This window comes from Mesitornis unicolor, unplaced genomic scaffold (genome assembly GCF_000695765.1).
Source record: "Mesitornis unicolor isolate BGI_N332 unplaced genomic scaffold, ASM69576v1 scaffold733, whole genome shotgun sequence".
Taxonomy (NCBI): Eukaryota; Metazoa; Chordata; class Aves; order Mesitornithiformes; family Mesitornithidae; genus Mesitornis; species Mesitornis unicolor.
Window position 1 is genome coordinate 56,025 of NW_010175145.1, and position 16,582 is coordinate 72,606.

The window sequence follows — 16,582 nt, forward strand, 5'->3', positions numbered from 1 at the left end:
ATAGCAGTTAATCTAGGAGACTTATTCTTTCTCTTTAGTTCCAGCTTTGGGTCACCAAGGTATTTTTGATACACAGGAGCCTTTCTAGATGAAAAAGTAAGTTTAGTAAGAGTACAGCATTAGCAAAGCTGTTAACTACCTTCACACAGTTTGATGTCATTCCTAATGAAGTACATCTTTAAAGATTCTATTTTGTGCTCTTGTAAATTTATTTGTATACCAATAAAAGCCTTTGTTCTGCTAAACAGAATTCCAGTAATACACGTTTATTTACAGTTATCGTTGAGCTTCCACTTCTAAAACCATGTTCCTCATCTTAAGATGGTACTAAGAGACAGGCTGACATTTTTTGCTCTGCAAAGTACACTGTAAGAAACAGCTTTCAAACAACAGCCAAGTAGTCTAGAGATGGCATTGAGGTTCGGTTACTATGAAAACCGTACCTGTTATACCCAGATTGCAGAAGTTTTACATCATAGTACATTTCCAAATTTCAAACATAAGTTTAAATACATGTATTTCGTATTTCCAAGCCTTTCCCGCCCCCAGATGTTCACAGCCAGCTTGAAGCCAAAATGCTTTATGCTTCTCTCTCCTCCCCACCCTGTCCTCAAACACTAAGCACTCACACACTCATTACTGTAGGATTGCTCATAACTGATGCACTGCTGGCATTTTTTTTCCTCCATTCTGTTTAAAGAAAAGCATATAGCATTTGTTTTAAGAGTAGAAACTTCAAGCCTGTTGACGATGATAGTGAGCCTTTTAAAGGAATTCCTCTGATTTCTTTTTTTTCAGCTTGTTTCTGTTATGAGAAGTGACTACAAAAATTACTTTTAACTTCAATGGGTTTGTTAGGAAATGCTAAAATTCAAGGTAGTTTCAGCACTGAAAAAAATCCATACAACAAGAACAGATATATTTTTGGTGCTACAGTATCACAATTCCTATGCATGCAAGACCACAAACAGGTCGGGGTTTTTTTTTTTTTTTGCATACCTTCCATGTGTATTTTCTGTCTTCTCTTTCCAAGCGGAACTATAACCTACCATCTGAAACCACTGAAGTTTCGTACTGAGTTCTTAGAATTTAAAACTGCTGTTAACAGCACTGTATAGGTATGTACATATACATACACACACATAAATGAATATACCTATAGAACTAGAAGTACTAGCAAATCCCTTCAAAATGGTATTACTCTGGGGGAAACTTGTATACAAACCTCCAAAAGATTTTTTTTCTCAATTCACATGCATTCAATGCATATTGGATACAGAAATTCGTTATACATACACAGTTTTTGTACTAAAATCTATTCCAGCATGTTTTAGTTTTTATTTAGAAATTAAGGCACTTAAGCTTAACAGGTCAAAGACCAATAACAAGTGCTGGAGAATACTTCAGTTCCATTCACAGTTATTTACTTCACACACTTTTGGCTTACATACCAACAGTCTTATCAAACTACCACAAACAAATATGAAGCTACTAGGAGGAACATCCTCACTTTACAAGAAAATCTTGATCTAACCTTATGAGTTTGCTGCACTCAGTGGAGCTCAGATACCTGAAATGGGAGGAAAATTGTGCATTTTTACTGCACCAGGGCCATTTTAGTGTCACAAGCTTGAGGTTTTTACTTTGTTTTAAAATCCTGTTTGATTCGTTTAGTAACCGAACCTCAAACCACTAAATTCCAGAAATAAAAGAAACTGGGCTTATACAGAAGCTTTATTGATGTAAATTAAGGCATTCTTTAATAACATGAATTATAAATTAATTATAGTATAAACAAAAATGTAATTCATCTTTGCTAAGACATGCACTGCCTATGACTGCTTAAATAAAATATGCATTTACAAAAGAAATCTAAGATGCCTATGTACCTCACGCAGGAAATAAACTGAGTCACAGAATATAGTATTAAGTATTGCTAAGATATTTCATTATGAAGGTGTCTTCCCACAGTCACAAACCAGAATAATGCACATAGGAGATAATTTCTTCAGGTTATTTTCTATGCTTGCATTTCTTTTTTTCCTTTCCTAAAAGCTTTATACAAACTGGAATAGAATTAACATGAACAATTACAAACTTTGAAGCCTAGTCACACAGGCAGGCTAAGGATTAACAAATGTATTAATTCATTAATGAAAAGCAAGGAACACCAACATACTTCCTCCGTACAGTAAGATACGGATAAGAGTTAGCTAATTAAGCAACTCAGTATTTGCCAAGAAATCACTACCATTACATTGGGCCTTAAAAGCTCAAACTGAGTTCAACTGAGCAAGTCAGTAAAATGACACCACTGATGTAAGCAAATGCAATTACAGCATAAAGAAAGCCATTCAATACCTACTATTTAGTTCAACACCTACCTCGTTTCTTGTTGTAAATAATATTCTTACACAACAGGTCATTGTGACAGAGTACTACCGGTGATCCTAAATTTGACAGTCTTTCCTTCATCCAGGCCATCTCTTCCTGAAGAACTTGAGGACTTGGAATGTCACTTAAAAACCTTTTCAGGCATAAGAAGTTTAAGAGTTAATATTTAGTGCTGTGTCCCATACCAAGTGTTTGCAATGAAGTAACTCATTTTCTTCTACATTCTTACTGCAAATAATTCTCCCAAACCAGGGCATTCTCTTCCTTGGCACAATGCAGTCAAATTATGACAATAATTTTCCTCTGTTCTCCCAAAAAAACAATTCTCTGAAGACTATTTGTGCTGTAAACATGACAGTAGTCCAAAAATCACGAGTAGGAGTACAATCCTGCACATTTTTAAAGGAGTAAAGATTTAAAGGATTATAGTATGAATTTCATTCACTTTTTGCTCACATTACATTACTCCCTTTCAAGGAGAATACACATATAGTACGAAGTACTATATGTATCTACACAGAGGAAATGAAGCATTCATTTTTAGTTCTAGTCACAGTACACATGCTTAAGTAGCCATTTCATCTTCTAGATTTTCAATTAACTGCTCAAGTTTTCTCAGTTTTCTTAAGAAATTTATGTTGTAGAAGAAAAAAAATTCAAACCAAGATGTAATTAAACCTTTAAGACCAGGTGACACAATTACTCACACTCCATGACAGCACAGGTCTAGACTGACTGTGTGGATAGCTTTTTCTTCTCTGGGAAACACTTCAGGAGCTCATCCCATCACTCAAAATTCGCACTTCACTCAGAAATGCCTTTCATTAACTTTACTTTTACATCACCCAATTTTAGACAAGTTTATAAACTGAACAAATACAAGACAGCTAAGGGGTGCAGGTTACAATGAACAACTCCTGCAACAACAAGAAACATGCTTAGTATTCACCCTAGAACACAGGTCTCAGTTTGAGACTGATGGTTCTCTTAAAAAACTGTTGAGACAACAATCTGAAGAAGTACATGACCTGATCTTAGTTTTTAAAAGAATAAAGAAAACTACCATCATTTAAGTGTCCAATCAAACCAAGAGCTGTATGTGTATATACACATGGTACATCAAATGAATCAAATGTATATATACATAATATATCAAATGAACCTCATGAGGTTCAACAAAGCCAAGTGAAGGGTCCTGCACCTTGGTCAGAACAATCCTTATTACTGATACAGACTAGGAGATGATGTGCTGGAAAGCAGCCCTGATGAAAAGGACTTGGGGGTAACTAGTAGATGAAAAGCTGTACATGAGTCACCAATGTGCATCTGCAGCCCAGGCGGCTAACTGTATCCTGGGCTGCATCAAAAGAAGTGCAGCCAGCAAAACACAGGAGGTGATTCTGCCTCTCTACTCTGCTCTGGTGAGACCTCACCTGGAGTAGTGCATCCAGCTTTGGAGTCCCCAACACAAAAAGGACATGGAAGTGCTAGAACAGGTCCAAAGGAGGGCCACAAAGACGATCAAAGGGCTTGAGCACTTCTCCTTCAAAGACAGGCAGAGAGAGGTGGGGCTGTTCAGCCTGGAGAAGACAAGGCTCCTGGGGGACCTTATAGTGACCTTCCAGTATCTGAAAGGTGCCTATAAGAAATCTGGGGAAGTGTTGTTCACTAGGGCATGTAGCGATAGTACAAGGGGTAACGGTTTTAAACTAGAAAAGGGTAGATTTAGGTTGGATAGTAGGAAAAAATTTTTCAACATAAGAGTGGTAGATCACTGGAACAGGTTGCCCAGAGAGGTGGTGGGAGGCCCCATCCCTTGAGATATTCAAGGTCAGGCTTGATGGGGCTCTGTGCAACCTGATCTATTATGACATTGTCCCTGCTTACTGCAGGGGGGTTGGACTGGATGATCTTTAAAGGTCCCTTCCAACCCGATACATTCTATGATTCTATGAATTAAAAGCTTCTCCTTATCATATCTGACATGTACACAGCTACACATACACAGTATAGAAGAGCATGACAAAACTCAATTTTACAAACTTAACATTATGTCATAATGTAAATTCAGTTTATTTAAAATACTCTTCTACCCCTCACCAGAAAGAATGGGAAGTCAGGAAAACACAATGAAATACCTACCTTTTATTTACTTCCTCATCTGCAAATTCTGTGGGTATGAGAGAGAAGTATTTCCCCATCTTCAGCCACATATTAGATTTAGGGATCCATCCGTTGTGTGCATGAATAGTATGGATTTTAGCAAGCTGTCTGGCAATGAGTCTAAAAAAAAAAGTTTAAATGAATGTTATATTTAATGTGTATCTGACAGTCTTTATAATATTTTTCGTAGCAACAAGAGAACACAACTACAATATATTTAACAGATAAATTGTAAAAACCATAGCAAGAGAATCCAAAGAGGGTATAAACAAGAGCAGCACAGCTATAGGGTACCATATTTCAAGGCTCAAAAGTTGATTAGCAAAACTGCTTAAGGAAGGGGAGATGGCAGGGACTGAAGTTCTGCTAGAGCATGCATTCTTGACCTGCATTTACAGTCTACTCTTCAGCTTGCTGATCTTTCGAAAAGTTGACTCAGCTGCTATTGTTCGGCAAATAAATTTCAGTGCATACATGAAAAACTAAAATTTTAAGACATAAGTACTTTCTGTTCATTGCTATAGTTTAAAAAATTACGTCTCAATGGAAGACCATCTTGAACCTATTCACAAAAGGAATCTATTAGGAACAGAGCTAGGAGTACTTTAACCAAGTCCAGACCCCTAGAACTCCACCATGTTAAATGATCTCCCTAATGGTAATGTGCAAGTGTTGAATACTCACAATAAGCAGAACTCTAATGAATACAGAGTCTTCTGGGGAGGCTGCAAGGTTCATTTGTTCAGCACTGAAACACCATGATAACTAAGAGGTCAGTGAGATGTCAAAAGTAATAACATCAGCTTAGTGCAGGCTTATAGAAATAATTCTTTTCTGCCTGCTCATAAACTAAGCTTGAGATCCTTCAGGCCTGAGAGAACACCATAAATACATCACAGAACTTGAATAATGAAATAATAATAAAAAATAAAATAAAAAGTTTACCTGAAAATATCTGGATTGCATACATGCTCTGGATCCAGTGCTTCTCCCTGCATGAACTCATAGCACAGGCCATTATTGAAAGTACAGTATAGTTGAGGTGCACATCCGTGGGCCTGCAACACACGGAAACTCTTCACTTCCTCATCTCGATCGACTAAGAGCTCAGTTTTATTTCCATAGATCCTAACTAGAACAACATCGTCTGTTACGTCACCCACGTAGCAGCCAATTAATTTATTGGTGATTCCATCAGTGAAGAGCTGAAAAGTAAAAATAATGCGTAAGCAACTCAGATCTGCATCTGCATTTTTAATGTGCAGGAAAAGAATGCAGGGTAATTAATCTTTACTAGATGGAACAGAAACAAAAGAGACCTTTAACATAGAGGAAAACTGTAAAGAAAATGGCAAGGACTTTTACCAGTAACACATTAGAAAAGAAAACATAAAAGCATGCTAAAGTGAACTACTGAAATACTGCACGTAAAAGGCAATAACTGAAAGCTCAGTATTGTAAAATGAGTTACCACATAACCACTCAAACTGATGGATTAAAATGGCTGAAATCAAAGCCCCAACATGGCAGCAATCCTACAATTAAACACCTACCTAAACCAGTACATAAACAGTCATAAATAGAGGCAGCACAAAAACACAGTTTTGATGCACTTCAGAATTTCAGTATTTGCTGATCAGTGCATAATTGCTAAAAGATACTCCTGGACTTCTGAACTACTCCTTTTAAAAAGCAAAATTCAGGTAAGAAACAGTTCAAGTTCAGTGGTTATCATCTTCTCACTAGCCCTGAGGTTTTACTGATTGAGAACAATTCCTAAACTCATTTTGGCTTTTTTACATATTTGAGATGGCGCTTAAAATTTGAGACCCTAGCCTCCAGCCTCAATTACCATTCCAAATTTAAAAGCTTCTGACAAGACCCCATCTTGTCTTCCCCGTTTTACTTCATAACTTGTATATGCCATTTAGAAGCCTAAAAAAAGCAGCATTTTAAGTCCTAATCATTAAGACGTATAAATGCAATTTTTAAAGCCCTGCAATTTACTAGACTTTGACCAGTCTAGTCACTGATGCCAAAAAATACTGAAGATGAAGCAACTAAATTTCCACAAAAATAAGTAAAAGCATTATTTGAACATTATGTTTACATCTAACTACAACCTACTCACTGCCTTTCCAATGATGGAAGTATGGCTACTACAAGTTCCCAGCTACGGAGGGGGATGCATCAATACCCCCCACTCCTTAACTGCTGCTCTCCTTTCACATTTGACAACTTTGAGGCCTAAAATAGTCATTATATGGGCTGAACTCTTACAGGTGCTACTTGACAAGCAGAGTAGATCCTGAGTTACTCGGCTGCCACACACCCAATTGCATGTACTCGAGCATTTGAAAACCAGCTCAATGCCTGCAAGTGTAACATAGCAGTTCTTAATCTCCTCCTACAACCCAGGAGAGTTTTACAGCTCAGAAAACAGATGTTTGGCACTTTCAGACTCTTTGCACTCTGTCAGCTCAGAGTGAATACTTAAGAACTTGCTAGATAAGCACTACCCATATTAACTCCAGCTGCTAGGTGACTGAAGGAGAGGCCATCAACATTCTTGGATGACAAGCAACATCACAAGCAAAATCACCAAGGTTTGCATAACTGCTGAACAGTGTCCTGCAGTCTTAAATATGAGAAGTTTATAAACAATTTGAAGTTGAGGTTCTCACAGCAATGGCAATTTATATTCAAGTATAAACTTTTTTTAGTGTTTACAGTCTTGCCTCTTCTCCCAATTTGTTGCCCACAAAACACTAATTAAAGCTTATTTTTTAAATAAAGAAAAAAAAAGAATAAACCCTCCCACAAAGCACAAAACCTCTTTTCAGGATCTTGCACTAAAACAAATGAGCAGCAAGAAGCAGTTAACATACACAGTTAGCCATACACAATTTTTCCCTTGGGTGGACATCCTGCAAGGTGTTTTTAACACCTTTCTCTAGAAAATGCTTTCATCATTAATTCTTATGTAGAGACAAATGGAGATACAGGCCGATCACTTTTACTCTTCAAACTGTGCAGGTCCATGAAGCTGCAAGCAACTTTTACTTAAAGGCAACCTGAAGATCCTGGATAGTTTTGTCTTTTTTTAATTGCTCGTTGTAATAAGTGTCAGAAAATCAGCTGAAAAATGAAACATATTTAACAGAATTAGAAAACTAAGTGTGCAATGACAACAGTCTGAATTCTCTATTTACTGATGTCCATTTGCACATTCTTCTGCATGTCACCGTCCTCAAGCCTCAAGTCAGGCCCACAGCAAAAATACTGGCAAAATACTGATGTGATCTGTTGCATTTCAGACCTTATACTAAACCTTAATATTTAATGAAAAATACTATTAAAAATACACATCATCAACAGGCAACTTCTCTACAGGTATCATAGAATACCAGCCACAGAGTCTTGGATAGTCTGTGTGAGGTTTTTTTGTTGTGGGTTTAGTTCTGGCTTTTTGTTGGGTTTGTTTGGGTTTTTGTAGGGTGTGTGTCTGGGTTATTGGTTTGGGGGGGCGGGGGAGGGTTGTTTTTTTTTTTTTCTTTAAAAGCAAAACACAATTCAGAATCTTTTGACTTTTTCCCCCTCCAAGAGGTAGCCTTTATTTTGAAAAGTATAGTATCATCATTCAAACAAAAGTGACAGCCTATTTTCAAATCTCAGGGACTTTGAGAAATCACACATTAGGAGCATGTGGAAGATGCTGTGTTTTAGCCATTATGACTTGCTTTCCTCAGCACCCCTATGAGATGAGGTAAACAAATGCATCAATAAATGCAGAAAAGGACTAGGGAAGCTTTAGCTGTCATCACAAATAACCAGGAATAGCTCAAGTTCCCGAGGAAAGATGCAGTAGAGGATACAAAGGTAGTCTATTTTTGTAAACAGTTAGGAACACTCAGTCTTGCAGAAGCAGGTTCAGCAAATCATATACCTTTCATCTACACTGTGTAACCATAACTTCAAATGAATCCTCTTATAAAGGTTCCTTGATTAATTCAAAATTAACTTTAATTTATGGACACACTTTATTACTAGCTATTATTTTAACAGCCCAGAATAGGAAACAAGAAACCACAGAATCATTTAGGTTGGAAAAGACCTTTAAGATTCAGTCCAGTCATTAACCAAGAATCTTGTCTTGAACAGCCTTCATAGCAACTAAATAGCAACTTTAATCACTGCAACTAAGAAACAATATTGTTTAGCACCACAGATACTGCTTTTTATATTAAAAAGAATACAACTGTACTCCAACACTATCCTATTCTTTTGCTTGAAGCTTATGTAGATATTTCAAGTTCTCTGTGTACATAAGCATATTGTTGCAACAATGCACATTCCACATCAAGAGAAGGATGACAAGATTGAGCAGTGTCGCCTAATTAGAACAGGCAGTACTTAAATGCCAACTATGGCATGTAAATCACAAATTACACCTTTATATTATAATATACTCATTCATAACCTTCCCCCTTGTAAGTGCATTATCATAGAATTATTTAGATTGGAAGGGACCTCCTGTGATCATCTAGTTCAACCTCCCTGCTCAAGCAGGGTCAATTGAAGCCCAGGATTGTGTCCAGTGAAGTCTCCAAGAATTCTGGAGACTACCACCTGTCTGGGCAACCTGTTCCCGTGTTTGACTCCCCTCACAGCCAAAAAAAAAAAAAAGTTTTCCTGTGCGCAGATGGAATTTCACATGAGTTTTATTTTGTGCCGATTGCCTCATCCATCACTGGGCACTGAAAAGAGAGTGGCTACATCTTCTTCATTCATCACAAATTTATACATACTGATAACAACCCCGCAAGCTCAGGCCAAATAGTCCCAGTCTCCACTCTCATATGAGAGATGCTGCAGTCCCTCTGTCATCTTCATGGCCCTTTGCTGGACTTGCTCCAGTGGGCCTGTATATTTCTCATACTAGGGACCCAAGAAAAGGACATGGCATTCTAATATTGCAAATCAATGTAGAAATACTGATTCTCATAGAATTTAGCATTAAAATGGAATTAACTCATTAAAAAGTTTAAAGAGCACTTTGCAGAAGTACTTTGTGTGGAACTGTAAATCAAGTTTTATAAGTCTCTTGTCTGCCAAGCTTAAATGAAAGCTTCTGAAATGCAGCATTAGAAAAAGCTCTTATCCTCTCATTGCTGGTCCAAAGGAAAGTGAAAGTTCTGTTGAACTAGGAAGGATCAAAACCAGTAAGTGTGAAATTCATTACCTGCTCTGAAGAAAGTCTATTGTCTTTATCAAATGGCAAAGGCAACAAACAAAACAGGCAGTAATTCCCAACATACGCTATTTCAGATCACTGGAACATTTCTTCTTCTTATAAAACAATCCTCTAATGAAGCTTGCTTTTTTCTCCATACAAAACAGTATGAAAAAGACAGGGCTCTAAGGTCATCAGAAATAACAATACAACAAAAAAAAAGCCCACAGGCATTAAGTGGTGCTGATGCAAAGAAACATTAAGAATCTGACTTGCTTATGGCATTAAAACAGAAATTTCTGGTCACTGTACAGCTTTTGTCATACTGCACAGGTCTATTTTCCCCTTAAAACAAGTCTCATTAGTGTTAATAAAAAGAAATCTACAACAAGGAAATTGGACTCCCTCAACTGATAATTTAGGAACGCTACTTCTTATTAGCATCTATTCATAACATGCTGCTCTGAGTAATTGTTTGCACCCAGGAACATTTTAGTTACTGCTTCTTAAAAAGGCAGAAGGCTTTGCTTACTTTTCTAATAACATTATTCAGAGTAGACAATTTCCATATTCTATCATGAAAAAACATCTAATGTTTCCTTTCAGTAAAAGAACATAATATTCACTTTCTTCTCTTATTCAGAATACCTTTACTGCAGTATTTAAAAAACCAGCTTAGAATGCTTTGCCTGAAAAGTAACCCGAGACGCAGCAGAGCAAAAAGAAATTCTGTAACAAACGCATCAGTTGCGCAGCATAAATACAGAATGGACTTTGACGACATGGATAAGATAATCAGCAAACTCTCAAGGCCATGTGGAAGAAGATGGAAGAATCTACAGACTGATATGAATAGCATGTAGAAAACTCTGGAAATGAAAAAAAATAGAGACACAACAGAAGTCAAAAACACAACACAATAATGCACTAAAAAAAAAAAGCTGCAAGATTCCGGTACTTTTGTAATCTGCAAAAAATTACTATGATATGTACTTAATTACATTGTCATACTTCCGGGTAAGGTGATGCAAAGCTAAAACTAAATTCTGAAAACATTTCTGAAAATTGTATTTCTGGCCCACAAGCCAGTCAGAGATCAGTCAGAAGCCTGAAGTCAAGGCTTTCTAGATACTGGGAAAAAATAGAAACAGTCTACTGAAACGCAGAGTGAAGGTGAGAAAGCTATAAATAAGCTTGAGTTACTTAAATGCAGTCTCAGAAAGTAGCATAAGAAACAAGTCAGATCAAGTGAGACCAGGAAGAACAGAGAAAATAACTCAACTTTAAGACAGAGCTTACTCTTAAAAGTTCTCTTATCAGCAACAATCAAGTTATTTGAGACCTGAAAAGGGCATGTGATACATATGTGCCCATCTCATAAACAGGTGGTTCAAGAAAAGTTTGTATCTGATCCTACTGTTTCAGGTGTTCAAAAGAATGAGAATAACAAGAACAAAATTACAATCACATGTAACAAGCGTGAACAGGTAGAAATAAAGTGTCAGGAGGCAAAGTTGAAAGCACTTATCATTCACAGAAGATATTTAAGACCAAGCAGATTTTTTCCTTCTGGATTTATTATCTTCATAGGAGGAGAAATACAGAAAGCAGTAATATACAGATGCAGACACAGAAGACTGATGGGAAGGTTCAGCTTAAGCAAGCAGAGATTCCCTCAATCCTGCTGCTGAACTCCAGACTGCACATTAAGATCTCCAGAAAGGAACAGACTTTTAATACATGCTGCTCACAAAACTTCAGGTTCATATTGTTAAGATGCGATGTCATTTTTTCTGGAAAAGTATAGTCTATACAGGCACATCTACAAATACGCATCTTTTAAGAATTTATTTCTTGAAACAAGATTAATTTTTTCTCCATTTCTTCCTCCTATAGCTATTCATAAAAGAAGGACAAAGTACAACTACTGGAAAATGCTGGCCTTGGGTAAATTCTTGTATGTTGGGCAGGGCTCACAAGAAACATCATTCAAAGGTCTCCCCACCCTGGAGCCATATCCTCTAGATGATACTCAGCAGGTGAAAGCCACTGTCTACCTGATTTTGGTGGTCAGATGATCAAAAACAAGACCATTTGGTATTAAAAATATCAAGGCTAGCAGGGAGACAGTAAGGCAACAGCAGCTGAACTAGCAGTTTTCGCTGTGTGGGGTTTTTGTTTGTGTTTTTTTGACTGAGTTTATTTTTTCATTCTCCCTCCTTCATTTAAGGTCTTAACTGAAGTTTCACATCCTCCATATCCCTCAGTATAAATACCATTCAAAATAGCATTCAATAGTCCATTATAAAATACTACAGATACGTCACCCCTTGCAAAGACTGGTTCTGATCTAAATGTGTGACAAAATGAGAAAGCTCTTTTTATTGTTTATGTCAGAAGAAAATCCCAAAGAGAAACTGCATATTTTTAATCCTGTTTCTGAAGAATACTCTCCTACCTGAAAACAGCCATCACATAACTAGTTAAGACTCTTGAGCAGTGAATTTACATCTTTTTACAGATTTTGTGACACTGATGAAAACAGTTACAGATAAATTTTTAAAAAAAGCTAATAGAAAAGGAGTCTAAGATTTTACTCTAACTCAAAGGACTAATTTGCTGCTTCTCCCCCTGGAACTTTTTGACATCAAATGGCCATATAACAGTGCAGGGATGTGGGGGACAGGAGGGGAAAACAGGAACTAAAATATCTTAGATAGCTACCTTACTTCCCAATGTTATAAGTCTACGGCACAAGTTATGGGCCATTCCATTGCCACATCCAAGTGATGCCTAAGCAAATATTGATTCTCTGTAATTAGAACTAGAGTCTAACACAAACACATCTGCATCATGCACTGTGATGTGGTACATTGATCACATAAAACATTACCATATGCACAACTGCTGCCCCACCCACTGATGCCACAAAAAACCCTTTACAACAAGGGACTGAGATTATCAAACTTCATCAGAAGCTTAATAAGAAAAATCAACCCAGCCTCAAACAACGTCTAATACTGCCTACATTTCCCACTCACTGTGACATTGTGTTCAAGGTACACCCCAAATTACAGTTTTTCCACAACACATCAGCAATGCAGCCCATTTGGCAACTTTAACTTTTCTTATTCTTTTCTTCATTCATCACTTCTCCATTTAGAGAGATATTTGCACTTCAGGATAATAACCTGTGAACTCCGTCCTTCCTCTTTACTTTTAACTACTTTCACAACTGCCAAAGAGCACAATGTCCTAAAAACAATTATACAATAAAAATATCCTGAAAAATGTAATGACACTGAGATACAGAACAAGGTGCTAGTTTGTTTCCCAGAGACTAGCATTTTCTCTTTCCATTCAATTATTTCAATACTTTAAACCCCACATACAGTCTGTTTAAATAAACTATGAAACATTTTAAGTAGCTCAGAAATCTGAACCTAATCATAGTTCACTATAAAGAAAACACTAAGATCAACACAAGCAAAGAAATTAAAGCAGTAGCCAGAAAATACTGCCAGAAGAAAAGCTATTGAGCACAAGTCAGGAAGAAAAAAGCAAAGGGACAGGGAGAAAAGCTAATCTGGTATATTTAAAAGAAAAAAAAAAAGGGAGAGGGAGGAATGTTGTTTTGTGGGTGAAAGTATAGTTCTTTATAAGCATGACTCCGTCTTGCATGTTCACATTTTATAGCTACGGAAACAAAATTTTGCAAATAATTATAAAAAGCAAAGTGTTTGTAAGTGCAAAGACCTGTACATCTTGCCAGCAAGACACAGTAACAGAAAGCAAGCAAGGTCTTATTATTTCAGCGAAATAAAAAAAACCCCAAACTTAGTTACATTTATTTGGAGACGGATAGGAGCTTGCAGGATTCGGGGGATGGGAGGAAAAGTCTTATTGAAGGATCTGATCCCCTTTGCAAAACTGATTTCCCCATCTCTCTCCTCAGGTTCAAGCCAGGACAAGATCACTGTTCAATAGCATATAATTTTTATCATTTTAGATCTCTGAGTGATTTTGCAACTGGTTTTTTAGGGTTTGTTTTTTTTTTTGCACTTAAGATATCATGGTGGTCTATCCAAATAATGGTGTAAATTAAAACTTAAGATTAAGCCTTTTCACCAGTGAAAACAAGAAGCTTTTATTCTCAATGTTAAAGATTACTTCAGAATGGAAAGAAATACAGATAGTTTTTCCTGCACCGTAACATTACGCTACAGAGTGGAAATTATGCATTAACCTACTGACCAGACCTATGAGATGCAGAATACCCCATGGGATAAAAGAATCCTGAATGTGCACTTACTGAAGTGGTAACTAACCTTCCCATACTATAACGAAATACTGATCCTCCTTCAAATACTAACACAAATTAATCTCCATAACAGAGGAAAAATAAAAAATTCTTAAGGCAGGCAACAGATTCCAAACTGTGTGTATTGTTACATTAGGAAGGGTGATACAACCTCTTTAAGACAGTAAAGAGATAAAACAACTATTTTTCATTAATGAAAAACTGTCCAGAATAAACTGTACTGTCCACTGCTGTAATTCAAGCTCAAAACAGAGTTTGAGTACTGAAGTGCATTTCTGTTTCTGAAATTTTAAAAAAACCAAACAAACAACAGAACCTGCTTCTCATGGTCACCACAGCCAATTTCTGAATTTAGCAAGCAGCGAGCTTTTCAGGGAGGTTGGATCTACAGTTTTATTACTAAAATCAGCTGTTTCTGAATAATAAGTGACAACTGAAAAAAAAAAAACATTTGTTTTAATGACATTGCGTTGTATTACTGTAAAGCAGAGAAAGCAAACCTCAAGAATTTAAGTTAGAAAATACCCAGTTCTACACAGCTCTTAGTACATCCTCAGATGACAACTGCAGTCTCTACACGAAGATTTGTGTTTAGATAGGAAAATTGTTTCACCTTACCAAAAGAACTTGCATACTTGTACTGTTCAGTAGTGATAATTTTTCACATATAACTTGAGATAGAGGAGATACATTAGAGCTGCTTATAATGAATCACAAGCAAATAATTTGATTCTATAGACTTTCTGATAAACAATGCAGTAAAATAATTTAAGCACTGACGATTTATTTTCATCCTCTGTGCTACACTTATGTTCCATGGTATGCAAAAAATTTGAAAATTTTAAAATATATCCATTATTTTAAATACTTACAAATCTTACAGAAAGTGAGGATTAAGCATTACTTTTTTTAACTACACTATTTCAACAATGTTTAGCTGGGTACTTTTGACACACAACAGCACATTTCTGCAAGAGAAGTTAGTTAACTTTTTAAAGTCAAACTCTGGACTCAACTTCTTACTAACTGTTTTGATCCAAGAAGTACTAAGAACAAAGGTAGCTAACAGCAGAGTTCAACAGAGGAAGTAGTAGTTTGTTTCACCTATCAATGTTCTTTGTCTGCTTTGCTATGATGCTACTGTTTCAGATTAGTCAAGTGTATTTTCCACATAATACATGATTCTTATTTTCCTCTCCCTCCTAAATATACATCCCTCCAATGAAGGAACTCCAAGGCAGACCTTCTGCTCACTCCATCCTCTTAACAAAACAGTCATCTTTCATTTCAGCATCTTACTGTATGTGATGCATATGTAATGTGTATGTGTTAACAGATTGCAGCAGCATCGGTGGTCATATAACCAGTATCAAACCACATGCATTCTTGTGTTTACACATGCAGCAGTTTAAACACAGACTAAAAAGGAGTTCAAAATAAAAGGCCACTGAAGGGTTTCATCAGTAGGATGTTCTGCTGTTAAAAATGAAAAAAGTGAGTTGAAAGGTTTTAGTAAAGTAACTTGGTTGACACAAAACTCAGACAATTCTTAGACAGACCTCTGACCACAGACAGTAGTCTATTACTTTACTATTGCATGACCAGTCAAATGAGTACCTGCTCCACACAAATGGCACTGGTGGTTTTTATTCTGTTAATTGCTGCTTCTGAAGAGAGTGAGAAAGGAAGCAGTGGTTTTTTTTTTTTCTTAAACTTACTAGAACTCTCCCAAAAGGTCAGAATCCTCCCACCTTAACACGAAAAGGTTTCAGTTTCATTTATTAACATTCTTGTACAAATGGAAGAAAACATTCGCTGATAAGTACCTTCATCAGAAAACTAGAAGAATGAAAACATGTTTAACTTTAGATAGTCCTGCAAGGAGCAGGGAATTGGACTTCGTGATCCTTATGGGTCCCTTCCAACTTGAGATATTCTATGAGTCCATGCAAACTTTAACAACTCTGTTTAGTATTACATGATGTAAGGCTCTTTTCATTGTACCTGAAGATGTTGGAACTGTGCTTATATGGCAAAAGTCGTCAGAGAAAATACTTGGAAAAACCTCATCAGCTTTATTTTCATACTAACTGGAATGACATATTAATTAACTGCTGATTAACACAATTTAAGATCATAAAATAAAACGCTCAACTACACATAGGCTGCAACGTTACCGCTATTCTAGCCAGGTAAATTGACTGAAGACTTGTGGGGGGCCAGGTTAAGTATATTCTAGAAGCACAAAAGCAGCCAATCCTCAAACAGATGACTCGTCATAAATATAAATGATTGCTCACCTAAAGAATACCAGAGGCTAAGCAGTGACACTTCTGCACAAGGACAAGGCTCAGGGATGCCACCAAGGACGTTAACGGGGCCGATACTTATCGTCAGCCTAAAACCAGACTCCGTAGCGAATCCAACGCACGTATTTACTCATATTTCTTACGTATGACGGCGGGGAGAGG

General features: G+C 36.7%; 1 protein-coding gene across 1 annotated transcript in view; it reads right to left on the bottom strand.

Annotated features, from left to right (window-relative positions):
• Positions 1 to 5,803, bottom strand: part of ETNK1 (ethanolamine kinase 1) — a gene marked incomplete at its 5' end in the record, with an annotated part of 16,142 nt that extends 10,339 nt beyond the window's left edge. Inside the window, 3 exons of the mRNA XM_010181264.1 lie at positions 2,385 to 2,527; positions 4,537 to 4,677; positions 5,503 to 5,803. Coding sequence (XP_010179566.1) covers positions 2,385 to 2,527; positions 4,537 to 4,677; positions 5,503 to 5,803 — 585 coding nt within the window. The remainder of the gene's footprint in view (positions 1 to 2,384; positions 2,528 to 4,536; positions 4,678 to 5,502) is intronic.
• Between the last annotated feature and the right edge of the window lie 10,779 nt (positions 5,804 to 16,582).